Source organism: Euprymna scolopes, chromosome 35, assembly GCF_053919585.1.
Source record: "Euprymna scolopes isolate OS-2025 chromosome 35, ASM5391958v1, whole genome shotgun sequence".
NCBI classification, from domain to species: domain Eukaryota; kingdom Metazoa; phylum Mollusca; class Cephalopoda; order Sepiida; family Sepiolidae; genus Euprymna; species Euprymna scolopes.
In genome coordinates, this window is record NC_136516.1 from 86,681,833 (window position 1) to 86,699,820 (window position 17,988).

Below are 17,988 nucleotides of genomic sequence, written 5' to 3' on the forward strand. Positions count from 1 at the left end.
ACCGGATAATTTATAAATAGAAGCTATTTGTAGATTTTCTACATTTAATCAATACTTGGAGTCACAACTCTTTTCTGTCTACTTTGTGAGGCTGGCTGGTTTTCTTTGATTCAATCGAGTTCCTCCTTGGCTTTCATTCAACTTGTTATTTTTCATCATTTTCACTTGATTCGTATAGAAAGGATTTTTAATTTTTTTTTCATTTACTGATTTCCAACAAGATCTGTTAGATTGTTCAACACTTTCAGTGATGGAAAATGGAGATAATTTGAAATATTAACTCTCAGTTTCATTGTTTTTCAGTTCTGAGTAAGAGATTTTTTCGTCCATGTTAAATAGGATAGACCTAGATACACAAAATTAACATGTTTTAACACTTCAATAACCCATCATCGGGCAGTTAAATTGTATTTTCAATCAGATGAATCCTTAATAGGCAATCAGTTAGGAATGGTGTCTTGATAAAAGCATTGTGGTCCTCATAACCACACTTCATTGGCATCGCGAAGGGAATTCTGCTGATGAAAAATCCTTTTACAATTAAGGAGGTCCTGGATATGACCTTAAACTATATCCGATGGTGAGGTCCCAGCTTGCGGGCTTCGGGGAGTGTGGAGCCACCCCTTAATGCTATTGTTCCCAGGTCCAATCTGACCTGAAGTGGTAGTACCTATTAGGGTCCCAACTATGGGTTAAATAGAAACCGACTTGAAAAAAAAATATATATATTCTATTAAAAAAATTTTCTGCCGAATCACTGGCTTCGGCATTAAGTAACCTGAAAAGGGTTGATATGCCGTAAAACAACCAACCAACTACAACTAAAGAAATGACTTTGAAAAAAAGCTCAAATTTTAGGCTATACAATTTAAAGAACTGGCTAAAGATAAGGGAGTTTGGAATTTCTAAAAGTCACCAAACACGTGTCTGCATTTAAAATGCTTTGTCTAAAGAGATTTCTATTGATAAAGACCAATCGATTTACTGAGATTCTTTTAACCTCAAGAAAACTGCACTTTTTGGTTTCAGTCGTTTTAGTGAAAGGTTTTACACCCAAAATTCCTTAATATCTCGTAGTGCTGTAATTAAAATTCGATATGCTTAGTTTCAGTAACACATTAGTGAGCAATTAAATGATGTAGACAAAGTTAACAAGTTATTAAATTGTAGTATTGCAGCCACGTGAAGTTAGTAGTTATTAACTATCGTAAATAAAAATAAAGTCCCTCTCTCTCCACCTTACCACATTGCCTCTATCTCTCTCTTACCACACTCTCTCTCCCCCTGTCCTTCGTGTCTCTCTCTCCCCCTCTGTCCTTCGTGTCTCTCTCTCTCCCCCTCTGTCCTTCGTGTCTCTCTCTCTCTCCCCCTCTGTCCTTCGTGTCTCTCTCTCTCCCCCTCTGTCCTTCGTGTCTCTCTCTCTCCCCCTCTGTCCTTCGTGTCTCTCTCTCTCCCCCTCTGTCCTTCGTGTCTCTCTCTCTCCCCCTCTGTCCTTCGTGTCTCTCTCTCTCCCCCTCTGTCCTTCGTGTCTCTCTCTCTCCCCCTCTGTCCTTCTGGCGTCTCTGTCTCTCTCCCCCTCTGTCCTTCGGGCGTCTCTGTCTCTCTCCCCCTCTGTCCTTCGGGCGTCTCTGTCTCTCTCCCCCTCTGTCCTTCGGGCGTCTCTGTCTCTCTCCCCCTCTGTCCTTCGGGCGTCTCTGTCTCTCTCCCCCTCTGTCCTTCGGGCGTCTCTGTCTCTCTCCCCCTCTGTCCTTCGGGCGTCTCTGTCTCTCTCCCCCTCTGTCTCCTTCGGGCGTCTCTGTCTCTCTCCCCCTCTGTCTCCTTCGGGCGTCTCTGTCTCTCTCCCCCTCTGTCTCCTTCGGGCGTCTCTGTCTCTCTCCCCCTCTGTCCTTCGGGCGTCTCTGTCTCTCTCCCCCTCTGTCCTTCGGGCGTCTCTGTCTCTCTCCCCCTCTGTCCTTCGGGCGTCTCTGTCTCTCTCCCCCTCTGTCCTTCGGGCGTCTCTGTCTCTCTCCCCCTCTGTCCTTCGGGCGTCTCTGTCTCTCTCCCCCTCTGTCCTTCGGGCGTCTCTGTCTCTCTCCCCCTCTGTCCTTCGGGCGTCTCTGTCTCTCTCCCCCTCTGTCCTTCGGGCGTCTCTGTCTCTCTCCCCCTCTGTCCTTCGGGCGTCTCTGTCTCTCTCCCCCTCTGTCCTTCGGGCGTCTCTGTCTCTCTCCCCCTCTGTCCTTCGGGCGTCTCTGTCTCTCTCCCCCTCTGTCCTTCGGGCGTCTCTGTCTCTCTCCCCCTCTGTCCTTCGGGCGTCTCTGTCTCTCTCCCCCTCTCTGTCCTTCGGGCGTCTCTGTCTCTCTCCCCCTCTCTGTCCTTCGGGCGTCTCTGTCTCTCTCCCCCTCTCTGTCCTTCGGGCGTCTCTGTCTCTCTCCCCCTCTGTCCTTCGGGCGTCTCTGCCTCTCTCCCCCTCTGTCCTTCGGGCGTCTCTGTCTCTGCCTCTCTCCCCCTCTGTCCTTCGGGCGTCTCTGTCTCTCTCCCCCTCTGTCCTTCGGGCGTCTCTGTCTCTCTCCCCCTCTGTCCTTCGGGCGTCTCTGTCTCTGTCTCTCTCCCCCTCTGTCCTTCGGGCGTCTCTGTCTCTGTCTCTCTCCCCCTCTGTCCTTCGGGCGTCTCTGTCTCTGTCTCTCTCCCCCTCTGTCCTTCGGGCGTCTCTGTCTCTGTCTCTCTCCCCCTCTGTCCTTCGGGCGTCTCTGTCTCTGTCTCTCTCCCCCTCTGTCCTTCGGGCGTCTCTGTCTCTGTCTCTCTCCCCCTCTGTCCTTCGGGCGTCTCTGCCTCTCTCTCTCTCTCCTTCTCTCTGTCCTTCGGGCGTCTCTGCCTCTCTCTCTCTCTCCTTCTCTCTGTCCTTCGGGCGTCTCTGCCTCTCTCTCTCTCTCTCTCCTTCTCTCTGTCCTTCGGGCGTCTCTGCCTCTCTCTCTCTCTCCTTCTCTCTGTCCTTCGGGCGTCTCTGCCTCTCTCTCTCTCTCCTTCTCTCTGTCCTTCGGGCGTCTCTGCCTCTCTCTCTCTCTCCTTCTCTCTGTCCTTCGGGCGTCTCTGCCTCTCTCTCTCTCTCCTTCTCTCTGTCCTTCGGGCGTCTCTGCCTCTCTCTCTGTCCTTCGGGCGTCGCTGTCTCTCTCTCTCTCCTTCTCTCTGTCCTTCGCGTCTCTCTCTCTCTCTCCTTTTCTCTGTCCTTCGCGTCTCTCTCTCTCTCTCCTTTTCTCTGTCCTTCGCGTCTCTCTCTCTCTCCTTTTCTCTGTCCTTCGCGTCTCTCTCTCTCTCCTTTTCTCTGTCCTTCGCGTCTCTCTCTCTCTCCTTTTCTCTGTCCTTCGCGTCTCTCTCTCTCTCCTTTTCTCTGTCCTTCGCGTCTCTCTCTCTCTCCTTTTCTCTGTCCTTCGCGTCTCTCTCTCTCTCCTTTTCTCTGTCCTTCGTCTCTCTCACTCTCCTTTTCTCTGTCCTTCGTCTCTCTCTCTCTCCTTTTCTCTGTCCTTCGCGTCTCTCTCTCTCTCCTTTTCTCTGTCCTTCGCGTCTCTCTCTCTCTCCTTTTCTCTGTCCTTCGCGTCTCTCTCTCTCTCCTTTTCTGTCCTTCGCGTCTCTCTCTCTCTCTCCTTTTCTCTGTCCTTCGCGTCTCTCTCTCTCTCTCTCCTTTTCTCTGTCCTTCGCGTCTCTCTCTCTCTCTCTCCTTTTCTCTGTCCTTCGCGTCTCTCTCTCTCTCTCCTTTTCTCTGTCCTTCGCGTCTCTCTCTCTCTCTCCTTTTCTCTGTCCTTCGCGTCTCTCTCTCTCTCTCCTTTTCTCTGTCCTTCGCGTCTCTCTCTCTCTCTCCTTTTCTCTGTCCTTCGCGTCTCTCTCTCTCTCTCCTTTTCTCTGTCCTTCGCGTCTCTCTCTCTCCTTTTCTCTGTCCTTCGCGTCTCTCTCTCTCCTTTTCTCTGTCCTTCGCGTCTCTCTCTCTCCTTTTCTCTGTCCTTCGCGTCTCTCTCTCTCCTTTTCTCTGTCCTTCGCGTCTCTCTCTCTCCTTTTCTCTGTCCTTCGCGTCTCTCTCTCTCCTTTTCTCTGTCCTTCGCGTCTCTCTCTCTCCCCTCCTTTTCTCTGTCCTTCGCGTCTCTCTCTCCCCTCCTTTTCTCTGTCCTTCGCGTCTCTCTCTCCCCTCCTTTTCTCTGTCCTTCGCGTCTCTCTCTCCCCTCCTTTTCTCTGTCCTTCGCGTCTCTCTCTCCCCTCCTTTTCTCTGTCCTTCGCGTCTCTCTCTCCCCTCCTTTTCTCTGTCCTTCGCGTCTCTCTCTCCCCTCCTTTTCTCTGTCCTTCGCGTCTCTCTCTCCCCTCCTTTTCTCTGTCCTTCGCGTCTCTCTCTCCCCTCCTTTTCTCTGTCCTTCGCGTCTCTCTCTCCCCTCCTTTTCTCTGTCCTTCGCGTCTCTCTCTCCCCTCCTTTTCTCTGTCCTTCGCGTCTCTCTCTCCCCTCCTTTTCTCTGTCCTTCGCGTCTCTCTCTCTCCCCTCCTTTTCTCTGTCCTTCGCGTCTCTCTCTCTCCCCTCCTTTTCTCTGTCCTTCGCGTCTCTCTCTCCCCTCCTTTTCTCTGTCCTTCGCGTCTCTCTCTCCCCTCCTTTTCTCTGTCCTTCGCGTCTCTCTCTCCCCTCCTTTTCTCTGTCCTTCGCGTCTCTCTCTCCCCTCCTTTTCTCTGTCCTTCGCGTCTCTCTCTCCCCTCCTTTTCTCTGTCCTTCGCGTCTCTCTCTCCCCTCCTTTTCTCTGTCCTTCGCGTCTCTCTCTCCCCTCCTTTTCTCTGTCCTTCGCGTCTCTCTCTCCCCTCCTTTTCTCTGTCCTTCGCGTCTCTCTCTCCCCTCCTTTTCTCTGTCCTTCGCGTCTCTCTCTCCCCTCCTTTTCTCTGTCCTTCGCGTCTCTCTCTCCCCTCCTTTTCTCTGTCCTTCGCGTCTCTCTCTCCCCTCCTTTTCTCTGTCCTTCGCGTCTCTCTCTCCCCTCCTTTTCTCTGTCCTTCGCGTCTCTCTCTCTCCTTTTCTCTGTCCTTCGCGTCTCTCTCTCTCCTTTTCTCTGTCCTTCGCGTCTCTCTCTCTCCTTTTCTCTGTCCTTCGCGTCTCTCTCTCTCCTTTTCTCTGTCCTTCGCGTCTCTCTCTCTCCTTTTCTCTGTCCTTCGCGTCTCTCTCTCTCCTTTTCTCTGTCCTTCGCGTCTCTCTCTCTCCTTTTCTCTGTCCTTCGCGTCTCTCTCCCCTCCTTTTCTCTGTCCTTCGCGTCTCTCTCTCTCCTTTTCTCTGTCCTTCGCGTCTCTCTCTCTCCTTTTCTCTGTCCTTCGCGTCTCTCTCTCTCCTTTTCTCTGTCCTTCGCGTCTCTCTCTCTCCCCTCCTTTTCTCTGTCCTTCGCGTCTCTCTCTCCCCTCCTTTTCTCTGTCCTTCTGCGTCTCTCTCTCTCCTTTTCTCTGTCCTTCGCGTCTCTCTCTCTCCCCTCCTTTTCTCTGTCCTTCTGCGTCTCTCTCTCTCCTTTTCTCTGTCCTTCGCGTCTCTCTCTCTCCCCTCCTTTTCTCTGTCCTTCGCGTCTCTCTCTCCCCTCCTTTTCTCTGTCCTTCTGCGTCTCTCTCTCTCCTTTTCTCTGTCCTTCGCGTCTCTCTCTCTCCCCTCCTTTTCTCTGTCCTTCGCGTCTCTCTCTCCCCTCCTTTTCTCTGTCCTTCGCGTCTCTCTCTCCCCTCCTTTTCTCTGTCCTTCGCGTCTCTCTCTCCCCTCCTTTTCTCTGTCCTTCGCGTCTCTCTCTCCCCTCCTTTTCTCTGTCCTTCGCGTCTCTCTCTCCCCTCCTTTTCTCTGTCCTTCGCGTCTCTCTCTCCCCTCCTTTTCTCTGTCCTTCGCGTCTCTCTCTCCCCTCCTTTTCTCTGTCCTTCGCGTCTCTCTCTCCCCTCCTTTTCTCTGTCCTTCGCGTCTCTCTCTCCCCTCCTTTTCTCTGTCCTTCGCGTCTCTCTCTCTCCCCTCCTTTTCTCTGTCCTTCGCGTCTCTCTCTCTCCCCTCCTTTTCTCTGTCCTTCGCGTCTCTCTCTCCCCTCCTTTTCTCTGTCCTTCGCGTCTCTCTCTCCCCTCCTTTTCTCTGTCCTTCGCGTCTCTCTCTCCCCTCCTTTTCTCTGTCCTTCGCGTCTCTCTCTCCCCTCCTTTTCTCTGTCCTTCGCGTCTCTCTCTCCCCTCCTTTTCTCTGTCCTTCGCGTCTCTCTCTCCCCTCCTTTTCTCTGTCCTTCGCGTCTCTCTCTCCCCTCCTTTTCTCTGTCCTTCGCGTCTCTCTCTCCCCTCCTTTTCTCTGTCCTTCGCGTCTCTCTCTCCCCTCCTTTTCTCTGTCCTTCGCGTCTCTCTCTCCCCTCCTTTTCTCTGTCCTTCGCGTCTCTCTCTCCCCTCCTTTTCTCTGTCCTTCGCGTCTCTCTCTCCCCTCCTTTTCTCTGTCCTTCGCGTCTCTCTCTCCCCTCCTTTTCTCTGTCCTTCGCGTCTCTCTCTCCCCTCCTTTTCTCTGTCCTTCGCGTCTCTCTCTCCCCTCCTTTTCTCTGTCCTTCGCGTCTCTCTCTCCCCTCCTTTTCTCTGTCCTTCGCGTCTCTCTCTCCCCTCCTTTTCTCTGTCCTTCGCGTCTCTCTCTCCCCTCCTTTTCTCTGTCCTTCGCGTCTCTCTCTCCCCTCCTTTTCTCTGTCCTTCGCGTCTCTCTCTCCCCTCCTTTTCTCTGTCCTTCGCGTCTCTCTCTCCCCTCCTTTTCTCTGTCCTTCGCGTCTCTCTCTCCCCTCCTTTTCTCTGTCCTTCGCGTCTCTCTCTCCCCTCCTTTTCTCTGTCCTTCGCGTCTCTCTCTCCCCTCCTTTTCTCTGTCCTTCGCGTCTCTCTCTCCCCTCCTTTTCTCTGTCCTTCGCGTCTCTCTCTCCCCTCCTTTTCTCTGTCCTTCGCGTCTCTCTCTCCCCTCCTTTTCTCTGTCCTTCGCGTCTCTCTCTCCCCTCCTTTTCTCTGTCCTTCGCGTCTCTCTCTCCCCTCCTTTTCTCTGTCCTCCGCGTCTCTCTCTCTCTCTCTCCCCTCCTTTTCTCTGTCCTCCGCGTCTCTCTCTCTCTCTCCCCTCCTTTTCTCTGTCCTCCGCGTCTCTCTCTCTCTCTCCCCTCCTTTTCTCTGTCCTCCGCGTCTCTCTCTCTCTCTCCCCTCCTTTTCTCTGTCCTCCGCGTCTCTCTCTCTCTCTCCCCTCCTTTTCTCTGTCCTCCGCGTCTCTCTCTCTCTCTCCCCTCCTTTTCTCTGTCCTCCGCGTCTCTCTCTCTCTCTCCCCTCCTTTTCTCTGTCCTCCGCGTCTCTCTCTCTCTCTCCCCTCCTTTTCTCTGTCCTCCGCGTCTCTCTCTCTCTCTCCCCTCCTTTTCTCTGTCCTCCGCGTCTCTCTCTCTCTCTCCCCTCCTTTTCTCTGTCCTCCGCGTCTCTCTCTCTCTCTCCCCTCCTTTTCTCTGTCCTCCGCGTCTCTCTCTCTCTCTCTCCCCTCCTTTTCTCTGTCCTCCGCGTCTCTCTCTCTCTCTCTCCCCTCCTTTTCTCTGTCCTCTGCGTCTCTCTCTCTCTCTCCCCTCCTTTTCTCTGTCCTCCGCGTCTCTCTCTCTCTCTCCCCTCCTTTTCTCTGTCCTCCGCGTCTCTCTCTCTCTCTCCCCTCCTTTTCTCTGTCCTCCGCGTCTCTCTCTCTCTCCCCTCCTTTTCTCTGTCCTCCGCGTCTCTCTCTCTCTCCCCTCCTTTTCTCTGTCCTCCGCGTCTCTCTCTCTCTCCCCTCCTTTTCTCTGTCCTCCGCGTCTCTCTCTCTCTCTCCCCTCCTTTTCTCTGTCCTCCGCGTCTCTCTCTCTCTCTCCCCTCCTTTTCTCTGTCCTCCGCGTCTCTCTCTCTCTCTCCCCTCCTTTTCTCTGTCCTCCGCGTCTCTCTCTCTCTCTCCCCTCCTTTTCTCTGTCCTCCGCGTCTCTCTCTCTCTCTCCCCTCCTTTTCTCTGTCCTCCGCGTCTCTCTCTCTCTCCCCTCCGCGTCTCTCTCTCTCTCCCCTCCGCGTCTCTCTCTCTCTCCCCTCCTTTTCTCTGTCCTTCGCGTCTCTCTCTCTCTCCCCTCCTTTTCTCTGTCCTTCGCGTCTCTCTCTCTCTCTCCCCTCCTTTTCTCTGTCCTTCGCGTCTCTCTCTCTCTCCCCTCCTTTTCTCTGTCCTTCGCGTCTCTCTCTCTCTCTCTCCCCTCCTTTTCTCTGTCCTTCGCGTCTCTCTCTCTCTCCCCTCCTTTTCTCTGTCCTTCGCGTCTCTCTCTCTCTCTCCCCTCCTTTTCTCTGTCCTTCGCGTCTCTCTCTCTCCCCTCCTTTTCTCTGCCCTTCGCGTCTCTCTCTCTCCCCTCCTTTTCTCTGTCCTTCGCGTCTCTCTCTCTCCCCTCCTTTTCTCTGTCCTTCGCGTCTCTCTCTCTCCCCTCCTTTTCTCTGTCCTTCGCGTCTCTCTCTCTCCCCTCCTTTTCTCTGTCCTTCGCGTCTCTCTCTCTCCCCTCCTTTTCTGTCCTTCGCGTCTCTCTCTCTCCCCTCCTTTTCTCTGTCCTTCGCGTCTCTCTCTCTCTCTCTATCTCTCCTCCTTTTCTCTATCTCTATCTCCTTCCTGTCTACGCATGAGTTTTTTACTTTTTCGTTTCTTTCTTTCTCTCTCCGATCTCTTTCCATGAATTAATTTAAATACGAATTGAACAACGAAATTAACATTGAACTAAGCATGAAACTCAATATGATCTGTAGAATGAGTTATAACATTTCTATATTAACATATTTAACAAGAAAAAAAAAACTTTTCACAAATCATAAACCATACATTATATTACATTAGTGTCTCATTTACTAATATATTTACTCATTACTCTGAAATTTCCTTTTTGTTTTTCTTTTTCGTGTGAGGGGTTAAAATCAATTTGTATAATCTAAGGATGCTTATTTAATGTAAGAACTCTCGATTCTATAATAAAGACCAGTGTGTAATATAAATCTTTTTTTGTCACATAAGTAATTGGCCTTTTGTGACCGTATGAACAAAACATTTTATGTGGTTGGAGAATAATAAATGTGGAAAGAAATGATTTACTGTAATTCAATATTGTGATATTTTTCTTTAGGTCATCAGAAATGGTATTTATCAATGCTTAATTGCAAAGTTAGTAATATAAAGAATGCAGCTGTGGAAAAAAAGAACAAAAAAAAAATGACACACTAAAAGTTATTTTATATTTTCGTTAAATTTTAACTCCCATCATTCTTAATATTATCAGCATTGTTTCAAGTAAAAATTTGAGTTCCGTTATTAGATAAACACGACGTCAGTTAAAACTCTATGGCCATTTTGTTTTCCTTTGGCTTCTTTCACATTACATTGACAATTTTCGAGCATGGTTTTCTCAATTTTTAGATGTCGGATAATTCCAATCGTCTGCAATAAATTTGGATTTTTTTTTTTTTAATATGTCAATGTAATTTCTGGGAAAAAATATTGATCACTCCATTTTCACAAGTGTTAACATTTTATTTTTTTTTAAATATTTCTAACCTGCTACTTAATATTTAATTGCAATGTAAAATTTATTGTTTCAAACAAAATTATCGCCTTCCTCATCTTTTATTAAAATAAAACATTTTTTTTTTTTTTTTTTTTAACGACTTGAAATATTTGCCTCGGTTCCATTTAATACCATTCACCTATATTTATGATGCAAGCAATAAGATGCCACTGATCATTTAGCAAATATTATGAAACCAAAAAATGACTTTCCATTTTATAAAAGAAAAATGGAAAATCCAAAGACTACTTGTGCCTTCTACCAATTGGCTTTTTTGTGCCTGTTCCGTCCCCAATCAGATGTCTGCATTACAACAATTTAAACGTCTGTAAGACTTGTCTGGCTGTTCCTACCTCTGCCTTCTTACCACTTCCCAATATTTTATATCGATTGGTTTGCCTGGCATTCAACTACATGCTGCTCTCCTCGCCGCCTCCTACTCCACACTTTTCCTACTCTCACCCACTCCGCCGTCTCGCACACACATACACACATCGCGTGCGCGCACGCCTGTAGTTGTTGTTGTTGTACTTGCTACCCATACATTGCCACATTTTAGCGGAGCATTCATCAAATGGTATTTTTACACTTACCTTTAAAAAATATCAGCGGAGACAACCACAGCTTTGGATGCTGACTTCCTTACACCTGCTCTATTTTATTTTTAATCGAGCACCTTTAAGCACTGGTCATGATGCCCTTGTATGTGGCTCATCAGAACGGTCTGCTTCTCTTCTCTGATGCCACTCACAAGGTATTTCCTTATATTATATAATGCTTGTAGATTTTGGGAAGATATGAAGAATTTTTTTTTTTTAATCCTAATATTTTAATGTATATATATATACTGGTAAATTACATTCCAATGATCAAAGACAAAAAAACCCTGTCAATAATTTTTTTTTTGTTTGTTTTTGTTTTGTTCTTTTTTTATTTTTTTTTTATTTAAAATTTTTTCATAATTTAAGCAGATGCTTATAGTTTGTTCATTGATTTCTTAATAGTATATAAGCTCTGAAGCCTATAATATATCTTCATTGAGCTTATTTGTAACAATTTGGACGATAAGGAACATATATATATATATAATCTAAAAAACAATTTATATACTCAAGAATATATTTTTTATGCATTGATTTTCAATATTTTACTTCAACAGTGCTCAATATGCAAGTAGAGCTAGGTTGTAAGCTTAATTGCTATATATTTTCATAACTTTCTATGGCTGTTATATATAACTCATATTTTATCTGTTCTATTTAGAGAAGGGTTATGTCATCCTTGTTAATTTATATTAGAAATAATATATGGTAGAGAAAAAGGGCTTATGTAGAATTTTTTTTCATTTTTTTTTTTATTATTATTAGATACTCTAATCCTTAAAAAATTTCTGTTCTGTTGTACTTATACATTTTCCAATAATCTTCAACATTTCTTACGAGGAAAATGCTGATTCTGCATAATTTAAGTGTTACCAAATTTTTCAAAATCTAAAATGTTGAGATTGATTTTCATAAAATATTTCTCCAAGATCTTTCTACTAACATTTTTTTATCAAGAGTAATGTTAAATTTCAAGTGATATCAGACTTAACTGCAAAGATTATATTCACTAAAATTCTTATAATATTCATAAGATTCTGAAACGATCAAATTCCTTTTTCAATGGAAATTGTAAATAGTGTCCAAAACTTTTATATGGAAATGTGATCAGGTCATGAAACATGTTGAAATAATACTGTTATCTAGAAACCCATTCTTGGAGGGAGTTTTCTGTACTTTCATCTAACAATTTAATACACAAAGCGTACTGTAAAAATTTAATTTTATTTGAAAATCCTAGCACAGTACATATTCTGCATAAATACCAAGAATTTAATAAAGAAATTAAAAAAAAAAACACACACAAAAAAACTTACGGTAAAGGTAAATGAAAATCAAATATTCTACATAAATAATCAAGGAATTCAATTACTTAAAGAGAAAATCAAGAGAAACAGTAAAATGACAAAAATAATTAATGAAATTATTTCACCAAAAAATACCGATAATATTCTTTCAATTAATCAGATATTGAATATAATATATTTAAGGTGAGTAGAAAGTGGACTATGAGTTTACTTTTGGCAGCCTTGTAACTTTTGCTTTCTCTATTTTGTCCGTTAGTCCTCACATTCAGTGAGCTAAAGGAAAAGGATTGCGGGTTTCTGTGGTAGTATCTATACATCTAACACTTATTACTGGCTATATTTTGACCTTGAAGTATTTTTCTTTTCTTTTTTTTTTTGCGCTCCGTACATCAAGTTGTTTAATGCCTTGTCTTGAGCGATTTCCATATGAGGCCCCCAGAATCATACAGCATAAAGTGCCATATATAAGATATATGTATAGTACCATATGAATCTGAGGGCCTTGTGTGTGTGTATGTAATATATATATATATATATATATATATACACACACACACACACACACACTTTTTGTTTCTCTTTCAAACAATTTTTATAAATTTTGATTATTCTATTATCTTAATTGTCATTCATGTTTTAACCGATGCAACCCTTGATAACATCTGTGTGCATCTTTCCAAACTCTGGAACCTGGGGGATGGGGGGGATTCCAACCTGGATTCTTTATTTAATCCATGGGGATATATTGTTCCCGTTCCATTTTATGTGGCTGGTGTTACATTGGTTTTTGAATGTTGTAAATATGCCAATCAAAATAACTGTAGTTTGAACAATCTAAATAACAATTTTTTTTAATCCTCGTCTCAAAAGTTTTTAATGCAGATATGAAGTTAATTTATCAAACAAGCGTTTTGGTAGAGTTTGGTTTCTAGAATAACTTGTTATTGATGGTATACTTTTGTAATCAAAATTTTGAATGATTCTCCAATTCTGTGTGTATGAGAAAATGGCAAACGGATTTTTTTTTTTTTTTTTTTTTTTTTTTTTTTTTTTAGATGGGAATTGCTAATTTGGATTATTTAGACTACTGTTCTCACTTTGAGAGTTATTTTCATGTTTTGGCTGATGTCATCTCTATACTTGAGGTATATCTTGTTGAACTCTGGAATCTGCACAAAATTTCAAACGGAGCCCTTTATTTAATCTACGGAGGTAACGACATGCTGCCATTCTGTCAGCCATGACCAGATTAGTATCACCTGCATCCCAAGAGTGTCACTTATAACTGAATTTTATCTAATACTTCATCTGTTATGTCGGATTCTTATGGAAGGATTCCAGAGTTATACAAGCAGGGCTCTACATTGCGAGTGATTTATTTTTCAAAGTGGCAACTAGAAATAATGAAACGCTTATATTTTGGCGATTGTATTTCTTTCACTGGCAGTCTTCCAAAGCTCACTACTGAATGAAAAATATCTTTTCAACTTTGTTCGTTTTATTAAAAAAAAAAAAAAAAAAAAAGTCGAATTATTTAAACAAAAGTTTAATAGAACAATATACTCTTTTTTCTTTCTTTTTTTTAACAAAGGCTGTTTTAAAAAATATCTGAAGAAATTAGAATGTTTATACCTTCAAGTATCAACATAAAATTTGTATGTATAGAATTATTTAAAAAAAAAAAAAAAAATCTTTATATACTCGTGACAGAACTAAAATGTCATATTCTAAAAAAATCATGTGGGTAGTAACTTTTCTATTTGGCTAGTGAACAAATTATTTAGTTGTCAAAGGTCAACTAGAGATAAATTGGTCCGTAGAGCCGTGACAAGATGAGGTTACAGGCCGAAACATTGTGCAAATAAAAATTAAAATGAGGACAGTAGTCTGAATAATGTAAATGTAAACAGATTATTAGAAAACATTTAAAGTTGGTAACCTGATGGAAAAAAAAAATCTACCAATGATAGCAAGTTAACCCCCCAAATATTTTTGTAACATTATTTTGAATATATTGAAACATTTTATTTTTGTACTAAGTACTTAAGATCAAAAGTCTCTTCAAGAGATGGATGGACTGTCAGTTGAATGATGAGGCACATGAGAGGGCTGAAAATGATGAATGGAACTAACAAAAGTTGATTACTTATAAGGACGGTATATTTCAATAATGCTACTTAGAAAAAGGCATCACTTTTATCTGAATACTATTTTTTTGTACCTGTCAAGCTATACGGATTGCCTATACATTTTATGGTGAAATCTGCTAAAGTTGACAGTAATATTGATTGTATAGTGAGGTTGGAAAATTCTTTTGAAATTCTTATGAAAGAAGGAATATGAATCTCGTCAATCTTGCAGCTACCACTCAAATTTATTTTTTTATATCGTTTATTTTCCGTTTTTACTTTTGCTCTTGGAAACCAATGATTTAACTGCTTTCCAAACCTTCATATTAGTGACACTATTGATGTGTATTAACAAAAAATCTTAAGATGAGATGGTGTTGATTGTCTCTCTCTCTCTCCCCCTCTCTCCTTCGTGTCTCCTTCTCTCTCTCTTCGTGTCTCCTTCTCTCTCTCCTTCGTGTTTCCTTCTCTCTCTCCTTCGTGTCTCCTTCTCTCTCTCCTTAGCGTCTCCTTCTCTCTCTCTCTCTCTCTCTCCTTAGCGTCTCCTTCTCTCTCTCTCTCCTTAGCGTCTCCTTCTCTCTCTCTCTCTCCTTAGCGTCTCCTTCTCTCTCTCTCTCTCCTTAGCGTCTCCTTCTCTCTCTCTCTCTCTCTCTCTCTCTCTCCTTAGCGTCTCCTTCTCTCTCTCTCTCTCTCTCTCTCTCTCTCTCTCTCTCCTTAGCGTCTCCTTCTCTCTCTCTCTCTCTCCTTAGCGTCTCCTTCTCTCTCTCTCTCTCTCTCCTTAGCGTCTCCTCCTCTCTCTCTCTCTCTCCTTAGCGTCTCCTCCTCTCTCTCTCTCTCTCCTTAGCGTCTCCTCCTCTCTCTCTCTCTCTCCTTAGCGTCTCCTTCTCTCTCTCTCTCTCTCTCTCTCTCCTTAGCGTCTCCTTCTCTCTCTCTCTCTCTCTCTCTCCTTAGCGTCTCCTTCTCTCTCTCTCTCTCCTTAGCGTCTCCTTCTCTCTCTCTCTCTCCTTAGCGTCTCCTTCTCTCTCTCTCTCTCCTTAGCGTCTCCTTCTCTCTCTCTCTCTCCTTAGCGTCTCCTTCTCTCTCTCTCTCTCCTTAGCGTCTCCTTCTCTCTCTCTCTCTCCTTAGCGTCTCCTTCTCTCTCTCTCTCTCCTTAGCGTCTCCTTCTCTCTCTCTCTCTCCTTAGCGTCTCCTTCTCTCTCTCTCTCTCCTTAGCGTCTCCTTCTCTCTCTCTCTCTCCTTAGCGTCTCCTTCTCTCTCTCTCTCTCCTTAGCGTCTCCTTCTCTCTCTCTCTCTCTCCTTAGCGTCTCCTTCTCTCTCTCTCTCTCTCCTTAGCGTCTCCTTCTCTCTCTCTCTCTCCTTAGCGTCTCCTTCTCTCTCTCTCTCTCCTTAGCGTCTCCTTCTCTCTCTCTCTCTCCTTAGCGTCTCCTTCTCTCTCTCTCTCTCCTTAGCGTCTCCTTCTCTCTCTCTCTCTCCTTAGCGTCTCCTTCTCTCTCTCTCTCTCCTTAGCGTCTCCTTCTCTCTCTCTCTCTCCTTAGCGTCTCCTTCTCTCTCTCTCTCTCTCCTTAGCGTCTCCTTCTCTCTCTCTCTCTCTCCTTAGCGTCTCCTTCTCTCTCTCTCTCTCCTTAGCGTCTCCTTCTCTCTCTCTCTCTCCTTAGCGTCTCCTTCTCTCTCTCTCTCTCCTTAGCGTCTCCTTCTCTCTCTCTCTCTCCTTAGCGTCTCCTTCTCTCTCTCTCTCTCCTTAGCGTCTCCTTCTCTCTCTCTCTCTCCTTAGCGTCTCCTTCTCTCTCTCTCTCTCCTTAGCGTCTCCTTCTCTCTCTCTCTCTCCTTAGCGTCTCCTTCTCTCTCTCTCTCTCCTTAGCGTCTCCTTCTCTCTCTCTCTCTCCTTAGCGTCTCCTTCTCTCTCTCTCTCTCCTTAGCGTCTCCTTCTCTCTCTCCTTAGCGTCTCCTTCTCTCTCTCCTTAGCGTCTCCTTCTCTCTCTCCTTAGCGTCTCCTTCTCTCTCTCCTTAGCGTCTCCTTCTCTCTCTCCTTAGCGTCTCCTTCTCTCTCTCCTTAGCGTCTCCTTCTCTCTCTCCTTAGCGTCTCCTTCTCTCTCTCCTTAGCGTCTCCTTCTCTCTCTCCTTAGCGTCTCCTTCTCTCTCTCCTTAGCGTCTCCTTCTCTCTCTCCTTAGCGTCTCCTTCTCTCTCTCCTTAGCGTCTCCTTCTCTCTCTCCTTAGCGTCTCCTTCTCTCTCTCCTTAGCGTCTCCTTCTCTCTCTCCTTAGCGTCTCCTTCTCTCTCTCCTTAGCGTCTCCTTCTCTCTCTCCTTAGCGTCTCCTTCTCTCTCTCCTTAGCGTCTCCTTCTCTCTCTCCTTAGCGTCTCCTTCTCTCTCTCCTTAGCGTCTCCTTCTCTCTCTCCTTAGCGTCTCCTTCTCTCTCTCCTTAGCGTCTCCTTCTCTCTCTCCTTAGCGTCTCCTTCTCTCTCTCCTTAGCGTCTCCTTCTCTCTCTCCTTAGCGTCTCCTTCTCTCTCTCCTTAGCGTCTCCTTCTCTCTCTCCTTAGCGTCTCCTTCTCTCTCTCCTTAGCGTCTCCTTCTCTCTCTCCTTAGCGTCTCCTTCTCTCTCTCCTTAGCGTCTCCTTCTCTCTCTCTCTCTCTCCTTAGCGTCTCCTTCTCTCTCTCTCTCTCTCCTTAGCGTCTCCTTCTCTCTCTCTCTCTCTCCTTAGCGTCTCCTCTCTCTCTCTCTCTCTCTCCTTAGCGTCTCCTTCTCTCTCTCTCTCTCTCTCTCCTTAGCGTCTCCTTCTCTCTCTCTCTCTCTCTCCTTAGCGTCTCCTTCTCTCTCTCTCTCTCTCCTTAGCGTCTCCTTCTCTCTCTCTCTCTCTCCTTAGCGTCTCCTTCTCTCTCTCTCTCTCTCCTTAGCGTCTCCTTCTATCTCTCTCTCTCTCCTTAGCGTCTCCTTCTCTCTCTCTCTCTCTCTCTCCTTAGCGTCTCCTTCTCTCTCTCTCTCTCTCTCTCCTTAGCGTCTCCTTCTCTCTCTCTCTCTCTCCTTAGCGTCTCCTTCTCTCTCTCTCTCTCTCCTTAGCGTCTCCTTCTCTCTCTCTCTCTCCTTAGCGTCTCCTTCTCTCTCTCTCTCTCCTTAGCGTCTCCTTCTCTCTCTCTCTCTCCTTAGCGTCTCCTTCTCTCTCTCTCTCTCCTTAGCGTCTCCTTCTCTCTCTCTCTCTCCTTAGCGTCTCCTTCTCTCTCTCTCTCTCCTTAGCGTCTCCTTCTCTCTCTCTCTCTCTCCTTAGCGTCTCCTTCTCTCTCTCTCTCTCTCCTTAGCGTCTCCTTCTCTCTCTCTCTCTCTCCTTAGCGTCTCCTTCTCTCTCTCTCTCTCTCCTTAGCGTCTCCTTCTCTCTCTCTCTCTCTCCTTAGCGTCTCCCTCTCTCTCTCTCTCTCCTTAGCGTCTCCCTCTCTCTCTCTCTCTCCTTAGCGTCTCCCTCTCTCTCTCTCTCTCCTTAGCGTCTCCTCTCTCTCTCTCTCCTTAGCGTCTCCTTCTCTCTCTCTCTCTCCTTAGCGTCTCCTTCTCTCTCTCTCTCTCCTTAGCGTCTCCTCCCTCTCTCTCTCCTTAGCGTCTCCTCCCTCTCTCTCTCCTTAGCGTCTCCTCCCTCTCTCTCTCCTTAGCGTCTCCTCCCTCTCTCTCTCCTTAGCGTCTCCTCCCTCTCTTTCTCCTTAGCGTCTCCTCCCTCTCTCTCTCCTTAGCGTCTCCTCCCTCTCTCTCTCCTTAGCGTCTCTTCCCTCTCTCTCTCCTTAGCGTCTCTTCCCTCTCTCTCTCCTTAGCGTCTCCTCCCTCTCTCTCTCCTTAGCGTCTCCTCCCTCTCTCTCTCCTTTGCGTCTCCTCCCTCTCTCTCTCCTTAGCGTCTCCTCCCTCTCTCTCTCCTTAGCGTCTCCTCCCTCTCTCTCTCCTTAGCGTCTCCTCCCTCTCTCTCTCCTTAGCGTCTCCTCCCTCTCTCTCTCCTTAGCGTCTCCTCCCTCTCTCTCTCCTTAGCGTCTCCTCCCTCTCTCTCTCCTTAGCGTCTCCTCCCTCTCTCTCTCCTTAGCGTCTCCTTCTCTCTCTCTCTCTCCTTAGCGTCTCCTTCTCTCTCTCTCTCTCCTTAGCGTCTCCTTCTCTCTCTCTCTCTCCTTAGCGTCTCCTTCTCTCTCTCTCTCTCCTTAGCGTCTCCTTCTCTCTCTCTCTCTCCTTAGCGTCTCCTTCTCTCTCTCTCTCTCCTTAGCGTCTCCTTCTCTCTCTCTCTCTCCTTAGCGTCTCCTTCTCTCTCTCTCTCTCCTTAGCGTCTCCTTCTCTCTCTCTCTCTCCTTAGCGTCTCCTTCTCTCTCTCTCTCTCCTTAGCGTCTCCTTCTCTCTCTCTCTCTCCTTAGCGTCTCCTTCTCTCTCTCTCTCTCCTTAGCGTCTCCTTCTCTCTCTCTC

General features: G+C 46.0%; 1 protein-coding gene across 6 annotated transcripts in view; it reads left to right on the plus strand.

The window, feature by feature from the left end:
* LOC145259974 (uncharacterized) overlaps positions 1-17,988 on the plus strand; it is a 147,368-nt gene that overhangs the window by 50,638 nt on the left and 78,742 nt on the right. Inside the window, exon 1 of one of the 6 annotated variants that reach the window (XM_080117963.1) lies at positions 9,977-10,287. The exons of 4 other annotated variants lie outside the window; for them this stretch is intronic. In XM_080117963.1, coding sequence (XP_079974089.1) covers positions 10,225-10,287 — 63 coding nt within the window. In that variant the 5' untranslated portion in view covers positions 9,977-10,224. Of the gene's footprint in view, positions 1-9,976; positions 10,288-17,988 lie in introns of those variants that run through there. One more of the 6 variants, XM_080117966.1, reaches the window with a different exon arrangement.